This window comes from Mauremys reevesii, linkage group 3, assembly GCF_016161935.1.
Source record: "Mauremys reevesii isolate NIE-2019 linkage group 3, ASM1616193v1, whole genome shotgun sequence".
In the NCBI taxonomy this organism is placed as follows: Eukaryota; Metazoa; Chordata; order Testudines; family Geoemydidae; genus Mauremys; species Mauremys reevesii.
This window is the reverse complement of record NC_052625.1, coordinates 102,845,526-102,870,666: the sequence shown is the minus strand read 5'-3', so window position 1 is coordinate 102,870,666 and position 25,141 is coordinate 102,845,526. Positions and strand designations below refer to the sequence as shown.

The following is a 25,141-nucleotide window of genomic DNA, read 5'->3' as shown; positions in this document are numbered from 1 at the left end:
ATTGTAAACTGTGAATTTGTTTGTCAGAGGGAGTGAAAAGAATGAGGAGTACTTATGGCACCTTAGAGATAAACAAATGTATTTGGGCATAAGCTTTCATGGGCTAAAACCCACTTCATCGGATGCATGCAGTGGAAAATACAGTAGGAAGACACACACACACACACACACACACACACACACACACACACACACACACGAAAAAATGGGTGTTGTCATACAAACTCTAACAAGACTAATAAATTAAGGTGCACTATTATCAGCAGGAGAAAAAAAAAACTTGTTAGTGATGATCAGGATCATAGAATCATAGAATTCAAGATCAGAAGGGACCATTATGATCATCTAGTCTGACCTCCTGCAAGATGCAGGCCACATAAGCCGATCCACCCACTCCTTAGCAAGTGACTGCCCCCCCATGCTTCGGCGAAAAAAAAAAAAAGCCATAGCCCATCTTCCCTTGGAAAAAATTCCTTCCCCCCCCCCCCGGTCAGCTGAACCCGAGCATGAGCCCAGGGCAAGACTCTCCACTCTCTCCAAAAAAAAAAAAAAGGTTAGGTCATACCATAATATAATTGACCTATTGACTAAGCCCATTATCCCTATCCCCCATCCCATCATAAACTTCTCATTTAATCTAAAAGTCTTGGAGGTCCTTCGCCCCCCTTTCCTACTTCCTCTGTTCCAGTATTGCACTCCTCTGATGAACCTTAACCCTAATTTCAAGCTGAATTTCCTGAATTTCCTTTTATGACCTGTTATCCTCCGTGTCACCGTAGCACCACGTGTCCTGAGCTGAGCTGATTCTCCTTTTTCCCTCCTGGTATATATCCTCTGATATATATAATCTCCTCTCATCCTTCTCTTCTCATCCTTCTTTTGGTTAAACAAAACCCTCAAGTCTCCTTTCTCTTCCTCCTTCTTCCACCTTCCCATTCCATTTCCTTCTTTCTCTTCTTCTGTGTGTTTGTTCAGTTTCTCTCAATCCTTCATAACATGGGAACAAAACCAAATGAAATAAACCAAATACCTTATATAGCGCCTTATACCAACGGCTACTATCCCTACCTATCTACTATACCCTCCTTAATCCTAATAGAAATTTAACCAATTTTGCATTGCCTTTATCATATACATTTCACGTCATCTGCGATCAATCATCACTCCTAGGTCCTTCTCCTCCTCCCCCTTCCCCCTCTCCCCTCCCCCAGCGTCCCCAAAGTTCTTCTTAGACATTATAACTAAAGTTCTTGTTAATAAATCTACTATTGATCACTATCCTGTTAATTTACTCCTGTACATAAAGGTCCACTAAATCTCCGAATCTCTTCTCCTCCTATATCCCCCCCCAATCGAATCATCATCCCAACTATCTCAGGTCTCATCTTAACTTGGTTCAGTCTCCTGCTAGCCCTCCTAAATTAAAATCCCACCAGAAATAATAGGAACCAATAAAATACGACCTCCCCCCCAACTCGACCCCTCCCCCCTCACCCTCCTACCCTCCAGTTCCCTCCTCCTCTCTCTCTGCCCCTTCTCAATTTCCCTCCTCCACCCATGGATTTTCACTTAACTCCCCATCTTTTCCATTTTTCAATCAATCAAATTTCATGCAGTACCGTATCAATATGAGATCCACCGCATTGAGATCCACCAGATTTCTGTTCTCCAAAAACTAAAAATCTGTTACAAGTTCAAGAAAGGAAATCTGGTTGTAATTTATCCTCCATGCTGTAAATCCATCATGCTCCCTGCTCCCCCTGCCATCGAGGCCTCATCTCTTAACCACTTTCTCTTTTGAGATTTTTACCACAGATGGATGACTAACAGGTCTACTTTTTTCCCCTTCTTAAATCCCCGGGTCTTTTTTTCCCTTCTTGATAGCAGGATCAACAATATTAGTACAATCCCGAATTTAGGATTTCCTAGAATTTAATATTTTCCAAGGCTATTAATATCCTCAGACTGTAACTTCCTATAATTATTCCCTATCCTCTCATAGATTATATTTACATTCGCCCCCCCTTTAATAAGTTCCCCCCATATCTACCTTCCCCTCAGCTCTATACATGTCTACTCCCATATCCCCATTCCCATTCATTCCCTTCCTTCTATTCTCTCCTTATTCAGATTATCATTTAAGTTCAAGAGACAAAGTATTATTGCCATTTTCCAAGATTTCCCCATTCCATCCCCTTCTCTTTCTCTTTTTTCCTATTTATCTTCTTCTTCTTTTTTTTTTTTATTTATATTTTCTAAAACTAAAAGTTATTTTTTTTTGCTCTCGCTAGATCCATCTCCACTCATCTCCACCATCTCCTTTGCCTTTCTTCCTCTCTTCCTCTCCTCTGGTACTCTTCATAAGGTCCCTCCCATTTTCCATCCCTCCCTCACCCACTCCTTTTCTCTTTCCCCTTTCTAAAATTGCCCCTCATCCTCTTTCTCCTCAAAGCTGCAACTCTGCTGCAACTAACTCTGCCCTTTCCCCCAGGCCACAACTGCCTTGCCTCTGACAACAACTGTACCTTCTTCAAACCCTTAGCCCAACAAGTAAAATTTAGCCTTAAAATTAGCCCTTAGTAATCCGTCAAAACTAGCCTAAATTAGCTTTATAATTGAAGTAATTTAGCAGTCATGAATCTGATTACCTCCTTATTTCCCTTTTTATTGAAAATCCTCCTCATTATTTGGAAAACCATTAAAAATCAAATCAAAATGTCTCCCCCAAAACAATGTCCTCAACAAAAAAAATCGTTAAAATCTTAAATCAAATCATCAAATCCCAAACCCCTGACGAATTTTTGCTATCATTTCTTATGGAAAGAATTAGCTGAGCCATAAGTCAGCATAAAGCTTTTTTTTCTATTTTGTATTCTCTCTAAATTCCCTCCCCATCTCTAAAGGTTAAAGTATTAGTCCTCTAGTATTAAAAACCTCCTCAGCTAAAATAAATCTCTAAGCTTCTATCCATCTGCAAGCTACTACCAATAACCAAGCACCCCCCATCACTATCCTGGATGAGGCTCTCTGTATTTTTTCTGCCAATATGACATTTGCCCAACATTACTCTGTATTGTCCATCAGCCTTTTTTATCATTTTTTTTTACTTCCCATTATTTATACCTGCTACTTTTTCCACCACCTTCTTTGCTACGGTCTTTCCTCCCCAGCACATCATTCACCTTTCCGACCTGTGTTTCCATGTTACCTTTCTTCAATTCCTTTTTCCTTCCTTCCGATATCGGTTTCAATTCCATGACCATCCTCTCCAGTTCCTTGTCTTTCATTGGTGAAGTTTTTCCCTTGGGGCTCCCTCATCCTCTTTTTACCTTTCTCCCTACTCAACTCCTTAGGTAACTGAATTTTACTTTTCTTGTCTATATCCCACTCTTCCTTACATTTCCCCCCTCTGCCACTCTGTCTCCCTCTCCCCCCCCCGCTATATCTGTTATCTTGTTGTCCCATCCCCAAAATTTCCTCCCCTCTAGAAAGCACCTCTCCCTCTCGTCTTCCTCTCAGTAGTCTTCCCCTTCTCCTTATTCAATCCCCAGCCCCCCCTCCCTTCCTACTTCCCATCCCCCTTCCCTGTGGGCCCCCACTCCACCCACCCACCCAGAACATCCCCTCACCCCCAAAAGCCTCCCCCTCCCCTAACATCCCAAAGCCCCACTCCTCAACCATCCTCAATTTCCTCTCACTCTTATCCTCCTCCTCTCAGTCCTTTTTGATAGGGATAGGTAGAAAATCTCCCATCTTCTTCCCCTGATGAGCATTGACCAAGGTCCTCTTCCCCCTTCCTATCAGTTCTTCTTTGATCCTCTCACCATTTCAACCTTTGGTTCGTTCCTCTAGATACCTGACTGAAGGATGTCTTAGTCCTTCTTACTTTTCATCCTCAGGTCCCTTTCCCCCCAACACCACACCGTTCTACCCTAGACACCTGCCTCTCCTGCCTCTCTTCTGGCCTCCCCTGGCCTCCCCTGTTCCCTGCCTCCGTAACCTTCGGAGCTCCTACCACCCTTCCTGCCTCCCCCTGGCTCCTCTCTGGGATCCTCCCTTCTCCCCTCCTTCCCCTCCTCCTCTTCCTCTTCCCTCCCTTATCTCCTCCCTCTGGCCCTTCTTCTTTTCTTTTCTTCTTTTCCCTGTCATCTCTCCGACCCTTCCTCCCTTCTCTCTCTCTCACTATGGGACTCTGTGGCTCTCTCTTTTCAATCACCCCCTCACTGCTGTCATCTTTCTCCCTTTCTCCTTCCTCATTCTCCAACTCTTTCTTCTCACTCCTCTCCTCCTCTCCTTCCCTCCCCTCTTCCTCTCTCCTCCTCCTTCTTCCTTCCCCCGCCCCTCCCCCTCCTTCCTCCTGCTCTTGGGCTCTCCCCCTCCCTCTCCTCCCCTCCTATTCTCTCCCCCCTGGGCTACTTGCTCTCTTCTGCCATGGATCTTTCCATCCCCTCTCTCTTCTCTTCTCTATTCTTCTCCTCTCCCTGGACCTTTGGCTCTGCAGCTCTAGCACTGGACTTAGCAGCTCGCAGCTGCTCTGGTCATTGGCTCATGGCTAGTACTGGTCAGGGCTGCTCTGGCTTCCAGGCTGCTGCTGCTGCCTGCTGCTGGGGCTCCCCTCCTTGGCTGCTCCTGCTGCTGGCTGCTGGCTGCTGCCTGCTGCCTGCTCTCGGCTCTGTTCTCTTGCTGGGGCCCTGGGCCGCCTCCCCTGCTCTCCTCTCCTGTGGCGCCTCCCCCTACCTCCCTGCTGGCCAGCCCTGGCTCAGCTCTCCTCTGTGGCTGCAAAGGATGGTCCATTTCAAACAGTTGACAAGGTGGTGTGAGTAACAGTAGGAGAAAAATTAGCATGGGGAAATAATTTTTACTTTGTTTAATGACCCATCCATTCCCAGTCTTTATTCAAGCCTAATTTAATAGTATCCAATTTGCAGATTAATTCCAGTTCTGCAGTTTCTCATTGGAGTCTGTTTTTGAAGTTTTTTGTTGGAGAATTGCGACTTTTAGGTCTGTAATTGAGTGACTAGGGAGGTTGAAGTGTGGCACTCACAGCTGTGGTCGGCCTGGGTCAACTGATTTGGGTTTGTGGGGCTCAGGCTGCAGGGCTAAAAATTGCTGTGTAGACATTCGGGGTGCGATGGGTTGGATCACAGAACCTCCCTTTGGAGCTGCCACCTGATGTGCCAACACTACTTTTGCCCCTGCTTTCCCTGCCAGTTCGGGACCCCAGCACCCTGTCTTGTTGAGCCAAACACGCCTGTCTGCTCCAACACAGACCCAGGGTCTGAATTACTTGCCCTCAAAGCTGCAGACTTGACTGAAAGCAGCTAACAGAAGCGTTCTTGTCTTTAACACTCAGATGCCCAACTCCCAGTGGGGTCTAAAACCCAAATATGGTAAATCCCTTTTACCCTGTGTAAGGCTTATGCAAGATAAACTCATAAATTGTTCGCCCTTTATAACACTGATAGAGAGGTATGCACAGCAGTTTGCCCCCTCCCGCCCAGGTATTAATACATAGTCTGGGTTAATTAATAAGTAAAAAGTGATTTTATTAAATACAGAAAGTAGGATTTAAGTGGTTCCAAGTAGTAACACAGAACAAAGTGAATTACCAAGCAAAATAAAACAAAACACACAAGTCTATATCTAATACAGTAAGAAACTGAATACAGATAAGATCTCACCCTCAGCGATGTTTCAATACGTTTCTTTCACAGACTGGACGCCTTCCTAGTCTGGGAACAATCCTTTTCCCCTGGTACAGCCCTTGTTCCAGCTCAGGTGGTAGCTAGGGGATTCTTCATGATGGCTCCTCCCTTTATTCTGTTCCACCCATTTATATATCTTTTGCATAAGGTGGGAATCTTTTGTTCCTCTCTGGGTTCCCACCCCCTTCTCAATGGAAAGACACCAGGTTAAAGATAGATTCCAGTTCAGGTGACATGATCACATGTCACTGTAAGACCTCATTACTCACTTGCCAGCACACAGGTATAAAAGAAGACTTGCAGGTAAAACAGACCCATCTGCAGTCAATTGTCTTGGTTAATAGGAGTCATCAAGATTCCAAATCACCATTAATGGCCCACACTTTGCATAATTACAGTAGGCCCTCAGAGTTATATTTCATATTTCTAGTTTCAGATACAAGAGTGGTACATATATACAAATAGGATGATCGCACTCAGATTATAAGCTTTGTAATGATACCTTACAAGAGACCTTTTGCATAAAGCATATTTCAGTTACAGTAGCCTATTTTCATAAAATCATATAGAGTGCAACATGACACGGGGGACCATGCGAGGGTGGAGGATCCTGGAGCTTGGGCTGGAGCCCAAGCCGGAACATGTACACAGTAATTTTTGGATTCCATGAGCCCGAATCAGCTGAGTTAGTCTAGTCACGTTTTTTTATCCCTATGTAGACATACCCTAAGTTTTACTTATAATATAAGCTTGAAATTAAAAGCCAAAATGCTTGTTACCACTATTAGACATAGTTTCAAGGAAGGCTGACTTGGAAGTAAAAAAAAACAAACCAAAAACCTGTGTGATTATAGATGAAACATGTATATGTTTGCATTAGTATATCTGAAAAATGAAATGATTAGATATTTGTAAATCAAGATGTGTTGCAGTTTCTGTAACCACAATGGTTTATTTCCTTCATTGACTCAGAGGGACTTTTTACTGAGGATGTGAAAAATGCCCTGGAGAAGATACTGACAGAGTGGAAAGAGGTGATCATGCACCTGGAGGAACTGGCAAGAAAGATACAATACCAGGATGAAATAAACACATACTTTAGGGAAATGGGTGAACTTGAGAAGATTGTAAATGAGAAGGAGGTGTGGCTAAAAAATGCCACTTCAGCATCACAACAGCCACCTTTAACAACCCTAAAAGAGTCATGTCAGGTAAGGTTGGCAACCTGGTTTACTTTGGTATTAAACTTCTAGAAGAATGGAATACCCCAGATTAGTTTAGCTTGTGTCAACAGTGTAAGGGTAATCATCTCAAAAGCACTCAAGTCTCATTTAAAATTAATGGGATTTAGATGCTTTTGAAAACTTTATCCCAAATCTGTTGAATAGTCATAGCACAAGTATTTATACAAATGGTTTAAATGTGTATCTTGTTTTGTTTTTGTTAATTTTTCACAGCGGGAGCTCACTCATCTGTTAAGTCTGTGCCCTCAAATAGAACATCAGACTGCTACCTGTAAGGTGCTCACATCCCAGCCTGATGCTCCAAATTTCATCCAAGACAGCTTGAGCAGTATTACTGATTGCTTCAGATCTGTACGACACAAATTGGAAGAACGACATCAGCAGCTGAAGAAAGGTAAATATTCCATTTCTTCTATTTAAATCACATTGATGCCTCTCTTGATTCTGTCCTTCTTAAAAATCAGATTTTGATACATACTCTTTTGGTGCATAGTCTGATGAACTCCGAGCCTGCAAAGAACTGCTGCTGCACTGTATAATATGCATGATTGTCTTGTGTCTTCATTGACACACTGCAAGTGCCATGTAGAATTTGTAGCTGTGTAGAAATATAAAAGTAGCTTTTCCATTTTCCTCTTTTATTCACAATATGACAGTCTGTTGTAAAAAAGGTTTCCAGTTCTTCGTGTAGGTTACATTATAAGTCAGTGATATCCAGAGAGAGTTTCAGAAAATGATGGAAAGTGCTGAAAGGAATGATTAGAATGTCTGAAAGGTAATATAAAGACAGATTATTTTTCTTGATATGTTTATAATAGTGCTCAGTATAATATGTAACATTTTAAAGAAACCTCTTGCAACTATTTTTGTCAAGGACAGTTCACCCCTTAGGAAGATGCATAGTACACTGTTGGAACGATATATAATAAATTTAAAAAGTGATGCATTTATCAGTCTGGTTCTGTAATCCTTCATTCTGGCACTATTCCTATTGACCACAGTGGGAATTTTTCTGACATACAGACTGTAGGACCAGGCCCAGCACCAGCCAATTATAGTCTAAGAAAGGAAAAAATTTATGCTTTTATGAATTGTATATATTAAAATTATGGGATAAATTGCTGTGCTGCCAAGAAACTTAGTTCTCTTATGATGGTTGGTTGGTTGGTTGGTTAGGCCACAGTTCTCAAACTTTCCTATTTTGTGGACCATGTCTAAAATACATTTCTCTTCTAAAAGTCGGTAAAGTGCCTTCATAAGGTTATCTGTCTCAGTATTACCTTGTATTTCTGTTGTCTGTTTTTGTATCTACCTGTTGTCTCTTGTCTTATACTTAAATTGTCAGCTTACTGGGACAGGAACCATCTCACATGATTCTTGGGTGCTTAGCATAATGGAGCCCTGATTGCTACCCTTTGGCACTACAGCAATCAAAATAATTAATAATACATATAATAATAGTAAGGTTCCATGTTTATCGTGTCTCTGATTTCCTTATCAAATGTGTTCAATTTACAAGTTTAAAAAACAAGTCCTAATTGCTAGCTCTGCTAGCCTTTGATCTATTATTAATCATGTTTCTGATGTTAGTTGTGACTAAGGGCCAACCTACTGTGGAAGCCCCATTATGCTAGGCACCGAAGAAACACATGGACCCTGCTCTGAAGAGCTTATAAGTAAGGTTATGATTTGGTCACAGAAGTCACAGAATCACAGACCTCCATGACTTCACCCCACAGCTGCTGGGAGCTGCAGGGTACCCCCACCTCCCCTGGTGGCCAGGAGCTGCGGGGTACCCCTATTGGCAGTTGTGTGGGAGTGGGGAGGGGAATCCACAGCAGGGTAGGGTGCTGGACCCTCCTCATTTTGTCATGGATATTCTTAGTAAAAATCAGGGACAGGTCACAGCTTCCATGAATTTTTGTTAATTGCCTGTGATCTGTCCCTGACTTTTACTAAAAATGTCTGACAAAATTATAGCCTTACTTACAAGCCAAATAGATGGGACAGACACAGGGTCTTAACAAACAAAGAGAACCGTGTGATGGCAGCAAACGACATATTCGTATCACTTTTTTTTGTGGGTGGTTTTTGTTAGGAAGGGGTTAAGTTAAATAGAGGGTGAAGGGGGCAGGGCAGAGGAGGAGCGGTAAGAGGAGAAGGTTTGGAGTGAAGCTTAAGGAGAAGAGGCTTGAGGGAAGAGGGTGAATGGAGTGAACAGCCAATCAGCCCCAGTTAAAACTGTAAAAAGTTCTGATTGTCCAGAGGTCCCTGCTTTGGCTACTTCTGCCCCTACCAGCTGCAATCTCTGGCTAGTTCCTCTCTGTAGTTTCCCCCTGTGCCCCATGAAAGTCAAGATAGCTGCTTACATATCTATAGTAATTAGGCCTGCAGTGTCATCTGTGCTCTCTGCCCTCCATGCGGGTGTGACTGATGGGAAAATTAACAAGCATTTCTCTTGGTGCACAAAAAGCTGTGTTGGTTCTCTGGTGCCAATTGGAGTAAAAAGTAGTGGAAACTGATTTAGTTGCTGAACTTATAGGCTTCTAAATAGACACACACAACTGATCTGCTGTGTCCTATTTATACATAGGCACTTTTCAGAATAGAACCACACTTGAAGTAACTCTTGAGGAAACTTCCATTTTGAATTCCCAATCTGATCTCCCACATTTCCTGCAACAACTATATAGCTGTATATAATAAAAATTAGTATCAGGATTGTATTAAGGAGATACAGACAAGATGAAAATAACGTAGTGACATAGTGCAACTGGTTAGGTACATCTTCTCATCTCGTGCCTGCTATTTATTTATTTCTTCCTCAGTGTACAACTTTTTTAACATCGTCTCCTCCTCTTGTTGCCTGCAAACTTGACTGCTCTCACCTTTTGCTGGTTACTTTGCAGATAGGTTCTGTTCTATATGTTGTTTACCTCTATGATTTTGGTGGTGTCTGCAAATTTTGGTTGAAATTACATAGAAGAAACCTTAAGCAAAGAAAGAGTTTCTAACAGACTTCAGTTCCGGTATACCAGTGTTTCTCAATGACTGGTCCATTGACCAGCGCCAGTTGCTGAAGTCTCCCTGACACAATTTAGGAAGGCAACAAGCCTGTCCATGGTAACAAAAAGGTTGAGAAACACTGCTGTGTAGCAGATATACGAGGGAACTCTGGAGGAATGGCTGGTAAGGGAACATGATTAAAATTAATTTTGAGGGAAAGAAGAATATTTGACAAAAAAAGGAGATGGGAAACCTGTAAAATACATAAAAATGACTTTAAAGATAGGTTACAAAGCAGGTTTCAGTCCTATCTGCTGCTGTCTTGTATATGATCCATGAAAGATTTGGTATTGCTGAAAGGCTATGACTGTAAGACCTCATTAGTTGTGACTGTCTAGAGAGTTTCTAGAGCAGGGGTTCTCCAACTTTATTGCACTGCAACCCCCTCCTGACAACAAAAATTACTACACTACCCCAGGATGGGGGACCAAAGCCTGGGCCTGGCCAGCCCCGCCACCCCTGGCTGGGGGTGGGCTGAAACCAAAGCCCGAGCCTGGTTGTGGGTGGGGGCAAACCTGAAGCCCCATCAGCCAGGGCTGATAGCCTTGGTCTGAAGGCTTTTGCCCTGGGCGATGGGGCTTGGGTTTGGGTCTGGGTCCTGGGCCCCAGCAATTCTAACGCAAGCCCGGGTGACCCCAGTTTGAGGACCACGGTTCTAGAGGATTCATCTGACCAACTAAATCTCACAAAATCCCAATATCTTTTTGCATCCTTCATGACTACTTAAATTGAGGTGTGGTGTGTGTAGCAGGATGATGTGAAATCATATACCCTTTTTTAATGTGGGTGCATGGATCAGTACTTGAATATTGGCTTCTAGGGCTGAAATGGCCTTTTAGTTCACCTGTGCAACTACTGTAATGGAAGTAGCTCTGGGTACCAAAAGTAGCCTCTGTGCTGTTGAATTTATCTTCTGAATCTCAGTAACTGGTTCTGTCAAGCAGAAAAAATAGGTGATAGTAACAGTTATTGTTTAGGACACAAATGTAGAGGGATCTTATCTGGCTATGGGCTTTATCTTGCAAGGCTGTGAGTGCCCTCAGTTGCCATTGTGAAGTGAAGGGGAGTTGAAGGTACTCCAGGTATTGTAGTCTGACAGTACACTATTGAATATATGCAAGGTTTCAGTGAAATATGATATTTGTTTCATGGAGTCAATCAGTAACTTCATGTACTACCATAACCTCTTAATGGAGCTATTTTTGTAATTAACTGTAGCAAATATATAAATGGTAAACGCACAAACACATATATGGTAATGATCTGTTAGGGAATCTCATTTAAGTCTTTTATTAACATTTCATATACTTCTAGCATTTCCACTGATGCAGAATTTTTGAATGGACTCCTGCCAGACTGACCTATATCTGTATTACCATATATGCCTGTAAACCAAAGATGTCCAGCTACTTTTCCATTTAAGCAAAACTATTAAAATTTCTAATGTATTTTTAATTTTTAGCCAGTTTTAAACTTAGTAAATGATAATCTGGGGATATATGTACCTTTTATGTACCCAAAAAAGTAGCATTCTTCTGCATGAAATAAATCATAAGTAATGTGAACTATGTTTCAGTATCTACTTGAACTATATTTAAATGTAGTGTGATCTATGTGCTGTTTGATATTTCATAGTCTGTTGGATCATTGACTTTCAGTGCTATGAGTTTAGGCTACATTGAAATGTATTGAACATATACCTCATTTTCTACTCTCAAACCATTTTGTGAGTTGAACAAGGCAGTGATCCTGTGGAGAAAAATGGGATGTGACCGTATCATTCAAGACTAGAACATAATACAGCCAATGTTGGTATTGGTAGCAAAGAGTTAAGATTCCACAGACATCCTTAACTTTGGAATTTTTTGACTGCTAAATGCTTCACTTTACAACGTTTTAAACCTCATGCAGTGCACATCATTCTCACTGAATGAGGTGAGGGGGTCTCTAGTCTCATCATTCACTCTGACATAAAATAAGACAGGGGCCCTTCAGAATAAATAATATTACTCTTGGGGGGATTCTGCACCACTGTGCAATGCAGAATTTTGCAGAAATTAATATTGTGCATGCAGAATTTCCTCCTCCCTCCCCCTCAGAAATGGGCTGCAGAGATGTTGGCTGCCCCTAGGGTCTGCTGGACCCAGCAGAGCCTAGCTCACAAATAGAAGACAAGGCTGGGGGGAGTTCCCAGCTGTAGTTCCCAGAATGCCCCTGCGGAAACTCTGTGCAAGCCTGGGACCCAGCATCAGGATGTTTCTCCCTCTGGGACCCTGGGCTGTAGGAGAATAGGAGGTGAGAGTGTCTGGTCTGAAGGGGCCCCGCAGCTGGCCTCTGGGGGGTAGGGGTGAGAGTGTCTGGACTGGGGAGGCCACAGCTGGCCTCTGTGGGGGGGGGGGGGGGAGGCATGGCTTGGCTCTGGAGGAGGGGATGTCTGGCTCCCCAGCTGGGCTCTGTAGGGGAGGGGGCAGAGAAACAGGCACTGAGTTGTCATAGAGGTTGTCTTTTACTCTCTACTTCTGGGGGTAATTTTTTGTGTGTGCCTGTATTGTTACAGACATACTTGCTCACAGGTATTTTCAAATAGTTTGGTAATTTATTTCAAACGGGTGTGATTATATAGTGTTGCTTTGACAAATAAAATTTGCAGAATTTTTAAATTTTTGGTGCAGAATTTTTTTAATTTTTTGGCACAGAATTCCCCCCAGGAGTGTAATATGTAACTGCATAGACTAAAGTGTAAGATGTACACGCAAAGCCTTAACTTTCTGGGCATTTCTGGGCAAGGGCCTGATTCAAAGTCCACTCATGTTATTGGAAATGCTTGCATTGCCTTGAGTGGGCTTTGGATCAGGCCTTCAAATATTAATTTAAAAAATTTTTTTTTCATCAGTGTCACTATCTAAAACTTGTACATGAAAGAACAACTTTTAAAAATACTGAAAGGTCACGGTGTGTAATTATTTTAGCAGATTAAAATGGTGGGCTTCTAATATCATTACCATGTCTAAAGTGGGAGCTCAAAACCCCTTGAAACAGCTACTTACTGTTATTTGGTAGAAAGGTGCAAGCAGGATAGTTCATAATTGGATTAAAGAATTGCTTTTTCTATGTACTGATGATTACATTTAAATAGTTATTTGTATAGGGCCTGATTCAGAGCCTACTGAATTTCCCAGGAGTCTTTCCATTGACATCAGTGGGCCATTTGATCAGGCCTGTTTAATGTAACAGAAAATTGGAGTGCCAGATTACCTCCTCCATGCACCTTGCTAAATATGTTCTTCCCTAATGTGAAAAGTGATTATGCAAGGATGCTGCATTCCTGAAATTAAATTAAATTTAATTAGCAAAACATATTTGAAGTATATGATACAGGATAAAGAACTAGGTATGCCTGTGGCACTATAGAAATAAATAATACTTTGGTGTAGGGTAAATTAGCCAACCACATGCCACTGAAGAATGGAAGATAGAGAACACTGTGAAATTGAAATGTGCATAAGAAATTTATTTTCTTTCAGCTTTGTCGAGCATATTAGTCATACATAATTCTTTTTGGAAATACTTGTCTGAAGAAGAATTCCATCTTTGAAGCTTTTAGGAGTTTGACCTGCTTCTCAGGAACATTCTCCTTGCCTCACTGTATCATTAAAGCTTCACTATTAACATTCAAGCCAGGCATACTGGCTTCGGAGAGATTTTAAATGTAGTGCACAAATATGTAGCTTTTAATATTTTACAGCCCAATATTAAGTGCACTGATCTATAAGTAGATTCCTCACCCCTATAGTCTTTTGTTTTATGCATTGAAGAGGTTGGATGAAGTGTTTTATGCTGGCTCCAATTGGGGGAGGAGAAAAGCTGTCTTTCCAGTGCAATAAAAAATAAGATTAAAATGCTATGCTATTAGGGCAACTATTTAATGCATCACATAAGGAACGACCTCTTCAAGTCACATTGTCAGAAAACTTTCCCACGGATCATGATTAGTGCAGTATAGTGTGTTTTTTGCCATTTAACATAAGCTGAATTGCTTGCAAATAGAAGGGACCTTCAGCATTTATAAGCTCCTACAATGGTGAGAAGTACTGGTGCTGGGAGTCTGCAGAGTTTATAAGCCTGTACAGCTCCATAGGAATATTGTTGAGAATTGCAACTTGAATTTTATTTCAAATAGGGGTGGAATTTCATTGCAAGTTCCTTATCAGCAGGTTTCACTGATTAAAACAACTGCTCCTACTTGCTATACAATGAAAGCTTTCCTCTTAAAACTGATATGGCTTCCTTTGAGAAATGGTGCTGCTGGATAGGTCTAATTGTCTCTAGAAGTGTTCACTCTATTATTCAATTAGAAATGGTATGAAGTAGCACTGATCAGGGCCACCCGGGGGGGGGGGGGGCAAGAGGGGCAATTTGCCCCGGGTCCCGCCGGGGCCCCCACGAGAGTTTTTCGGGGCCCCTGGAGCGGGATCCTTCACTCGCTCTGGGGGGCCCGGAAAACTCTTGTGGGGCCCGGGCCCCCGGAGCTTCTTCCGCTCCCGGTCTTTGCTGGCGGGGGGTCCTTCCGCTCCGGGGTGGAAGGACCCCCCGCCGGCGAATTACCACCGAAGTGGGACCCGCCGCTGAAATGCAGCCGGGTCTTCGGCGGTAATTCGGTGGCGGGGGGCCCCTTCTGTTCTGGGACCTGCCGCTGAAGTGCCCTGAAGACCCGCGGCGGGCGCTCCCACCGCTGAATTACCACCAAAGACCCGGCTGCATTTTGGCGGTGGGTCCCACTTCGGCAGCAGGGGGCCCCTGCCATGGGTCTTCGGGGCACTTTGGCGGCGGGTCCCGGAACGGAAGGGGCCCCCCCGCTGCCGAATTACCGCCGAAGCGCGGGCCCCCCGCCACCGAAGACCCCAGGCCCCCGGAATCCTTTGGGCGGCCCTGGCACTGATAGTTTTAACAATCCATTGTTGAAAGTGAGCCTTTTGATTAATTTTTGGTGGTGTCAGTGAAGAATTTGCATATGTATCCAAGGCCAGAGAATACACATACTGCAGTACTATTTTGATAGCCACCATCGTGTTCAGTGCTGATTTTAAATTAAATATTTTGTTGATAGTTTCTGAATCTCACAAACTAATGTGCCAAACAAATCCTTTGAGATTCCAAAGAAGTCAGAAGCAGGAAACCTAATTAAAAATAAATAGGCTTGCAAGGATTAGATTTTTATCGGTAAATGTTAATAAACGTTGATTTCACCTCACACACAAACTGATGAAAAAATATTTCCTTTGATGATTGAAATTTCGAGACAGGGAAATTTAGAAAAATGCTACTTTGAGAGCTTATTAGAGTTTGACTTACGACTATATACTTTGTTTATTTTGATATACAAATTATCCACATAATGTTTTAACCATTATAAAACTTTTATTTTTTGAATCTCAGCATCTACTGTCCTTTTAAATAATGGTCTGATGCCCCCTGATTTCCCACAACTGAAAATTTAAATCAATAAAAATTGAAAAAAAAATTGATTAAAATAACTGATATTATCCATCAAAATTATATAAAAAAGAATTCTGCCAAGCCTAAAAACAAATGAAGATGTGCAAACAGTCCACAACACATACTAACCTGCTGATTCATTGGTCCCAAGGTCCCTAGTTTTAGGCTGCTCCTCAGTGTTTCCAAATAACATTTAATGTATTGCGAGAATGAATTCACTCCCTGTCATTACTTCAGGAATATTAGATGTAGGCTAAATTTTTCAGAACTAAGTTCCATGTTCAAAAAGGGTCTTAAAGTGTCTTAAGTCTTTTTGGCTTTCAATGAGACTCAGGCTACTAAGTGCCTAAGTCACTTTTAAAACTGGGATTTCAACTCGAGTCACTTAGGCATTTTTGGTAATGTTACCTATTATCCTTTTAAGGCTCTAATGTATGCTATAGATATTAAAGATGCCTTATAATTAAAAACAGCAGCAAGAAAGAGGCCTCCTCCTCCCTACTGATTCTTCATTATGTAAATTTTTTTCATTATGTTTCCATGCATCTGAAGAAGTGGGTTTTTCACCCATGAAAGCTTATGCCCAATAAATCAGTTAGTCTTTAAGGTGTCACCAGACTCCTCGTTCTTTTTGTGGACACACACTGACACGGCTACCCCTCTGATACTTCATTATGTAAAAACACCAGCAACGACACCTACAGAAAAACCACCACCACTATGAAGTCCTAGCACTTTGCATATTTTGGCCTGTATTGCTAGCACCAGTGGTGAGCTGGAGCTGGTTCGCAAGAACCGGTGGTTAAATTTATAAACCGGTGTAGAACCGATTGCTAAAGGGGCGGGCGGGTGGACAAACTCTGGTCCGCGGGCCACATCTGGCCTATGGGACCGTCCTGTCGAGCCTGCCTGAGCTCCCAGCTGGGGAGGCTCCCCCGGCCCCTCCCCTGCTTCCCTCCCGCCCTCGCAGAGCCATAGTGTGCTGAGCTCTGCAGCTCCTGCTGCTTTGAGTGGCATGGTAAGGGGGCTGGGCTGGGGCTGGGAGAAGGGGTTGGCAGGGCCGCCCGGGGGGGGCAAGTGGGGCAATTTGCCCCTTGCCCCAGGTCCTGCAGGGGCCCCCACGAGAATCTCTGAGGCTCCCCCCCGGGCCCCGCCTCTGTCTTCCTCCCTGCCTACCCTCCTGACTTTCCCCCCCTTCAGAGCCCCCCTAGAACCTCTGCTCCATCCACACACCCCTGTTCCCTGCCCCTTAGCCAACAACCACTCCCCCCGCCCCTTACCATGCTTCTTACCCCCGCCTTCCCCCTCTCCCAGGGCCTCAGCGCGCCACGTCCAGGAGCGGCTCTGGATAGAGCTAAAGCAGCATGGCTCCAGCAGAGCCTGAGCTCCTCTCGCTCAGAGCCGGTGGTAAGGGGGTGGGGCTGCGAGCTCCAGGCCGACTGGCGGGAGCTCATGCCCCGCTGGAGCCATGCCGCTGCAGCGCTGTCCAGGGCCGCTCCTGGATGTGGTGCGCTGAGGCTCCGGGAGAGTGGGGAAGGGTGGGGTAAGTGGCATCTTAAGGGGCTGGGGGGGTTGGATAAGGGGCAGGGAGTTCCGGGGGCAGGGAGCTGGGGGGGGTGTTAGATGGGGCAGAGGTGTGGGGGGGCAGTCAGGATGGAGAACGGGGGGGGGTGTTGGGTAGGCGTGGGAGTTCCGGGGTTCTGTCGGGGTGGTGGTGGATGGGGTCAGGGCAGTTGGGGGACAGAGAGCGCGGCGAGTTGGGTAAGGGGTGGGGAACGGGGGGGCAGTTAGGGTGGGGGGGATCTCGAGAGAGGGTGGTCAGGGGACAGGAGCGGGGGCGGGTGTTGATGGGTTTTGGGTCCTGAGGGGTGGCAGTCAGGAGCAGGGCGTGGGTTGGAGTTGGATGGGGGGGGTGGGGGGTAGGCACATGGGGCTTGTACTCACCACATGGTTCCCTACCGGGTCTTCGGCGGCACTTTGAAGGCAGGCCCTTCACCTGCTGTGGGTGAAGGACCCACCGCCGAAATGCTGCCGAAAACCCAGAGCGAGTGAAGACCCCATCACCGCTGCTGCCAAAGTGTCGCCGAGGACCCGGTAGGGAACCAGTTTTTAGGATTTTGGGAGCTCATCACTGGCTAGCACGATACTCAGTATTATGGCTCCAGGAGTTTGTGTTCTAGCATTCATTCAAATATATGAAATATAGCTTACTTCCTTTTAGAAATAAAAGCACTGTGTGCCCATTTCCTCCCTCTTAAAAATAGCAACCTTTTTATCAAAAACAGAGCTAGAATGCCAGCCTAGCCAGGATTACTTGGACACTTTGAAGAGACTGAAGGATACATTGAATGAATTGGAGAGTAAAGTACAATCTATCATGAGCGCTGTGAGTGACCCGAGTAAGGTTGAGAGAGCCTTGCAGCAGACAAAGGTAAGTTTATTTTCACTTTTGCATCTAGAAACTTGGCTGTCTTGATAATTTACTTACCCAAAAGAAGCATTAATGCAGCTGGCAGCTGCTTTTCCCCATCCCATATCCCAATGTTTTAGCCAGATTATCTGAGAGTAGAGGTGCTTGGTGTACCCTAGCCAAATGCAGAGATATAATTTAAACTTTTTCCTTGCATCACCTTGGAATTTCAGTTGAGTAAGGGATGTATCTTTTTTTATCCTAAACCATGAAGAAGTATAGCTGTGAGCTATTGAAAGACCTGCCTTTCAGGCTGCTTTTCAGAAGCAAGGAGTACTGGCCCTTTGGTACCATGGAGAAAATTGCTTTAAAACATCTGTAGCTAGAGAAGTGAGACTTCACTTTATATACGTGCAATAGTAAGTAAATATCTTTGTCAAAAGCTGTTATATAAATGTATGAACCTCCCACTTCATTTATCTGTGTGTATGTATATACACACACACACACATATTTCCAAATAGTTAAATATATACACATATCTCCAAATAGTTAAATTAAAAAAAAATCCCCACAAATTAACTGTTCTCCCCTCCTCACTCCTTTTTGTAACCACATTGTGTAATGGAGAAACCTTTTTCTATGCGTTAGTGTAGGAGTGCGGGGATGAATCTGGAGGAACTCTGCTGAAGACTAATCACTGGTTATTTTTTTTCCTTTTTTTTTTTTTTTTTTTTTTTTTTTGAGGGGGGTTAGTTGGGGATGTTAATGTCCTAGTAAGTGAGGATATCAGTGCTTTACTTTATAGACAGCCGATTACGATATGGCAGGAATTCTATAGCTTGATCTTCTAATGCTGCTATGTAGTTTAAAGTTGGCAGAAGCCTTTAATACATGAGCTGTTGGAAATCATGAATGTGACTTTTTTTTTTTTAAATAGTCTCTGGGGATCTGTCTGACTGGACTTCTGTTTAAGAATTCCACTCCACCTCTGTGACGAATTGACCTGAAGGGACATACTGTGCAGATGTATGATAGTATAAGAATGAGACACGTGAGAGTTATAGTGGAGGGTAACAAAGATTTCAGAGTGATGTTGAGTAGGAGGAACCTTATTCTGTCTGCTCTCTTCCCTCACACTTACAAAGAGCCATAAGTGCCTGTGGCATAGACCTTGTGTTAGGATTGAGTTTGGTATCATTATACCACTCAGTGACCAGACTCTTTACAGAAAGTGCATCTTTTTTCCAGAAACATTTGCCTGAAAAAAGACTTATCAGATGGACACTTTGCAGTTTGTACAGACTGATAAGCAAGTCCCAGTCATGAGGAAGCACAAAATAAGTTCCCTGTGTCTCTTTTCTCACTAATTACATGGTGAATTTGAAAATGTTAAAATGTTCATAGAGGAGAAAACTTCCCCATTACAGTATGTGTAATCAGACAGAGATAATCACAAGTCAGCAATGGGTACAGATATTAGTATTTTTGTGGGGTTCTTTTAAAAAACCAAACTTCAGAACACTAACAAAAATGATTGATTTAAGTAAAACTGTGGTGATCTTGGTTCTTATTTTAGATTTCTGTCTCAAAGGATGTGAGGGTTTTCTTTGTAATTTAATATTTGAAAATTAGGTATTTGGCCTATCCCTGTGATTCTTTAGAACTTTAAAAATGCATGATGCCTATTGTTATTACTATAATCTTCCTATATTACAGCTAGTATAGCAGCACTAAGAGCCAAGGTAGCCATTGCTTCCATTGTGCTTACTGTAACGTACTTTGATTTATGTGATATATGCAAAATTTATGGAACACTGAGGATGAAGGGAGAGTTAGCTCCATTTTCTGTTTCAAATGTCTTAATGTAGACTATTTGCATGTGTGCACATACTGTGTATACCACAGTATTTAGAGTTACCATATGTCTGGGTTTTCCTGGAAATGACATGTTTTGGTTTTCCAGTCTCCATCTGGGCCGATTTTTGAAATATGACCAAGTGTCCGTGATTTGGTACTGCCACCCTTCTGCCACTGCTGCTGGCAATGGTGCTGCCTTCAGAGCTGGGTGGCCAGAGCGTGGCAGCTGCTGTACCCCTCTTCCCCCCACAACTCTCCCCTTCTGGTGGTGTCCTCTATTTGGGAACTTGAAATATGGTAACCCTAAAAGTACTTACCCATATGTACATTTTTTTTTCTGTTTTCTCCCTGCAGACTGTTTGTGAAACAATAGAAGACCAGAAACCCACAATAGATAAACTTGCTGCAGAAACAAAAGCTTTGGAAAAACATGGTTCCTCTGATATAGCAAAGATCTACAAGCAAGAGTTCAAGTGTATACGTGAGCAATGGGACAAGTTTTCTAAAGATGTTCACCTACTGGAGGAAATTGTCTCTAAACTGAGAATATTTGAGGTAAAGTGAAAAATATTTGGGTTTATATCCGTTAAGAGTCCGTTTTCTTCTTCCTGTGCAAGCATGAATCCAGCTGATGTTTGACTTTGACATTAAATATGTATTGGCCACAGATTTAAGTAGAATATAAAAATCTTATTACAGGGAATGCTGAAGTATACTGTAGTGTTGTCATGAGTCTCTCCATTTTAAAACCTCTGATGTACTTTTTGATCATCTGATAGAATTGTTTTTACTTTAAAAAAAAAAATTCCTCCTTTACATTCTGTTCCTGGAATGGCAAGGGTCAAGTGTATCATTAGGAATTTACTCCTGCTAGGTGCTGAGTGCCCTCAACTCTCATTGATGTCAGTGGAAGCTGAAAGCATTCAGCACCTCTCAGGGATGTTAAGCACCTTACAGGATACAGCTCTAAATGCTTTGCTTTTCTGCGTCTGAAAAGTAAGAATCACATTTCTGGTCCTGAACCTGAGTCCCTTGAAGTTGAGTTTGTATTAAGTGTAATACTGGATTGGCACAGTGCCTTCAAAGAGTAAGGGAAAAAGGAGGGTGATATACAGGAATGGTTTTCCAGTTCCAAAAACTAGTCTTTGAAATGTCAGGAAGGTGGGTAATGGTTATTAAGAATAATTAGCATTTACAGTATATGGTGCTTCATCCTTTTTAAAAATATTATACAAACAATCCTCACCAACAGCCCTCTGAGGCAGGAAAGGAAATATCCTCACTTTAGAATGGGAGGGATTACTTGCTCTGTGTCACACAGATTCATTGTGTAAAAGGGATTTAAATTAACTTCTGGGTTGCCATCCCAGTCTCAGTTTATTAATCTGTGCTATCTTTATGGGGAGGCAAAACCGTGCAAATCCAGTGCATTATAACTTGATTTCAAAATGTAGCTTAAAAAATATGGTACTAACCATCATTTGTAATTATGAAGTGGAGAGTGTGTGCCAATCAGAGCAGATTAAAAAACAGCCTGTCTGTTAATATGAAGTCATTGATGTGTCTAATGTGATTAGTGTAGTGCTTAAGCAGACATTTTGAATACATTTCAGTTCTGGGCTTCCTCTTCCTTTTTTATTTTAAAATCTAGAAAGTAAAAAATGTGTGTCTGGGAGATCTACTCATCTATCCCTCATTAGACCATTTATGGTAGTTCCAGATTCTGAATATAAAGTTTCCTTTACCCCTGTTTTTCAGCTAGAAAATTGCTGACAAGGGAGATGCTCAAATTGAACTGCTGTCTGAATTATATTTCCACTTCAAGAATCTGCCTTATTTGGAGATTTTTTTATATGCATTAAACATCTTTGAATACCTTGAATTATCTCTATATTCTCTTCCATTTGAAGAATATATGTTTTTTACAGTCCACATACATGCAAATTTTCTTATTGAACCTCATTTTTTGGGGGCATAAGATTCAGAGGAAGGGGAGAGGGGAAACCAGTGTGTGTGGGGGTGTCTTAGTTTTCCTCTTCTGATTCCACTACTTTTGGGGTGGGGGCAGGGGGTAGAATGTACATTTTACTTGGAGAACACATACAAGCTTAAAAATAAATTTTGATTTGGACAAGGATGTAATAGGGTGTTTCGTTCCAGGGACTGCTGAGCCTCTGGCTAAGTCAGCGCTGATTACAGGTTGAGCTTCATCATAGCGGGATCAGGAAATTCCCTATAAATGGCAGCAAGTGGCTGCAGTTAGCTGGGGAATGCTCAGGATACACAAGTCAGAGGAGCTAACTTGCAGTAGCGAGAGAGATTTGACTCTTGCTGAGACATTGAACTGTGCCCAGCTCTGGGAAAAAGGAGTTAGCCCTGTAATGGAGGGGAGAGAGATGCTGAACTGGGGTTGGGGCCTGAAGGGCCCTTGTATACCTGAGGACTGAATAAAATGGACCTCAGGCTAGGAATGTTTTAATTTCTTTTGCGCTGTCTTGATTTTTGAGGACCCAGGTGAAGGAGACTACAGGAGCGGAGTACTGCAGAGGCACATCTGGGCACAAGGGGGTGCTTGGGTGGTGGCCAACCCTGGTACTAAGAACTCGTCAAGTGGAGACCTACATTTGTCTAAGTTGAGGCTGTTAATAGTATGGCTAGTTTTAAACATGCCAAGTAATGGAATTTCAGCCAAAATCTTTGGTGATTATTCTTTTAAGAGGTTTAGCTTGATGTTAAGCCTACAGTTGTCCTTTCTTAATCTCACCCCATTCTTCCTAGTTGTATTGCCCTTCATCATGCTAAATAACTCCTCTTCTTCCATGTGTTCACATCGTCCAAATACTAATAGACTTACAATGGTTCCCTCTTAGTTCTCAGTTTGCTTAGCTATATATCCTTAACTTTTTAAATATTGCCTCAGCTCCTGATTCAGTTTTGCAGTTCTTTTCAGAACTCTCTAATTTCTTGTCATTGCAATATCTTTCTTGTAACTAGTTGCACATCAAATTCAGCATTTACTGCAGTCATTTGAATAATCTCCGTTTTCACCCACTTAAACATGCTTATCCTGTGCAGGATTGGGCACTGAAAATGGAAATGCTCCCTTTTGCATATACATGAGAGCAAGAGAACAAGGTAGTGTACTCAGTTATTGTATCAGAATTATCTCAGAGATGTGATGCAGCTACAAGCTGAGGGCAAAATTCTCCTTTCTGATCTTCACAGTAGTACTCAATGTTAGTGTACTGCTTTCACTGTGTGTTTGGGTCACCCCTTGATGTCAAGGCTACTGATATTCCACTGATGTCAATAGGTGTTCCGGAGGCATAGGGAGAACAGAATGCTGAAGTTGAGTTCTACTGTGCAGATCTAAGAACAGAATTTTTTCCCCAGCGGGGAACTAGATACCAGTACATAGTTTTAGTGGAGGGGAAAAGCTTAAGAAAACCACAGGAGGAGACCGTACTGAAGTATTCTGAAATTTGCAGTGGTGGTGCCTGAGGAGACGTACTTCAAAGGGCTTAAATGTGGGTGTTTTTTAATATATTGAAATTTTTTCCGATAGTTTTTCCTAGCATTTCCTGAATGCTTTGTAAAGCTATCAATAAATGAACAAACCTACATAAAGCTGCATATTTGTAGCTTCCTATTTCCTTTGAGGAGCTTTGTTAGTACATACATTGGTGGTGATATCCCGGGATGCTGTAAAACCATCATAGTTTGAAGATGAAGATTGAAACAAAAACTTCATGGTTAGGACTGAGCAGATCAGAGTGAAGTTTGCATTGCAGGGGGTGGGAGGATCTAATCTATAAACTAGTTGTATTTGCATAGATATTCTATACCACTCAGCAGCTGCTGGCTACTGTTGGAGACATGATACCAAACTGGATGGGTTGATTATATTTTACAGCCATACCCAAACTTAGTAAAACAGATAGATGAGTGGGTAGACAAGAGACATGGGAAGCAACATGAGTTGAAGCAAGTGAGATCCCTGATGAAGATGTGATCGCACATAGGAAGTTAGTTTGCATTTACGTAAGGATTTTTGTTTTGTTTTTAATCAATTTTCTCATGTTTTTAAACGTACATTTTCCAGTAATATGAACACTTAGTTCTGAGATCTACACCTGCCAAATATCATTATCCCCATTTTACATTTAGGCAACAGAGACAAAGAGAGCAAAGTGATTTATCAAAAATCCTACAGCAGGTCAGTGGCAGAGCCACTTATAGAAATCCTGACTTCCAGTCCAGTGCCCTGTCCACTGGACTGTGATACAAGGGACCATGGAATTTCCCCTTAATTGTGGGAAGCGAATTCTGTGTGTCATCAGTGGCACATGGACTAAAATGTGTTTTTAGATTTCATTTTGGGAAATGAGAGAGGAATCATATTCATTTTGTTCAGTTTTGTTAAATGGTGCACAGCTTTACAAATTTTAGTGGAAAATATTGTGGAAAATACTGTTGGGCAAATGATCCCACTCTAAAGAGACCATCACACTCGCACAGCCTCTGGATTGATAGCTGTGGGAAGGAGTTTGTGTAGAAATATCCAGAAGGATTCCTCCTCAGCATCTTGTCCATGGATGGCAGGGTTTGCCTCGCTGTCATGAAGGAACCAAAATCTGACAGATCTCCTCAGCTTTCTGCAATGGCTCTGGCCTCTTATATCTCCCAGGCAACACAGCTAGTAATGGAACAGAATGGCCAGGGATCTCTCCTGTTCTGTGGTTGCAGCTGCCCCTGGGTTCCTCCTTGCAGGGACTCACCGGGGAGAAAGAATACAGACAAGTTTGTCCTGTTTTTTTAGGTAGAGTTCTGAAGGGGCTTCTAAGGGTCTTACCATATATGTCCCCCGGCCTTCACCATCTCCACTCCTTTTCTCCACATGGAAAGTGGACAGCAGAGGGGCCCTCAGCAGGGGTGGGGGCAGTGCCAAATAAGTGTGTGAGCTCCCGTTTTGTGCAAAATGCTTCATATCTGCATTGAGAGAACCACCCCACATGTGAGAACATAAGTGATATGATCTGGCCCCGAGTTTTAATATATGTTGTATTATATGTCTTTGTCCCATGAGTTGCTTTAAAAGGAATGCTGATAAGTATCTCCCCTCCTCAAATTCTTTTCTAGATTATCATACCTCCACCATATTGTAATATTTGGTTCTCTTGTTTGCATACTCTTGTTTTCATTTTTCTTTAACCTACTGCAAAGAAATATTGCACATGCTTCTTATAGGGGCTCATGTTGATACTCAGTACATGTAATCTTTGTTTCCAGTTGGGATGAAATTGGGAAATTGTCCTATTATTGAGCTCATCCCAAATTTAGAGTATAATTAAAAAAACAAC

At 42.6% G+C, this 25,141-nt stretch overlaps 1 protein-coding gene across 6 annotated transcripts in view; it reads left to right on the top strand.

Annotated features, from left to right (window-relative positions):
• Positions 1 to 25,141, top strand: part of UTRN (utrophin) — a 576,172-nt gene that overhangs the window by 153,079 nt on the left and 397,952 nt on the right. For all 6 annotated transcript variants that reach the window (XM_039528635.1, XM_039528634.1, XM_039528636.1 and 3 more), the window contains 4 exons: positions 6,678 to 6,916; positions 7,163 to 7,343; positions 17,797 to 17,942; positions 20,136 to 20,336. In XM_039528635.1, coding sequence (XP_039384569.1) covers positions 6,678 to 6,916; positions 7,163 to 7,343; positions 17,797 to 17,942; positions 20,136 to 20,336 — 767 coding nt within the window. The remainder of the gene's footprint in view (positions 1 to 6,677; positions 6,917 to 7,162; positions 7,344 to 17,796; positions 17,943 to 20,135; positions 20,337 to 25,141) is intronic.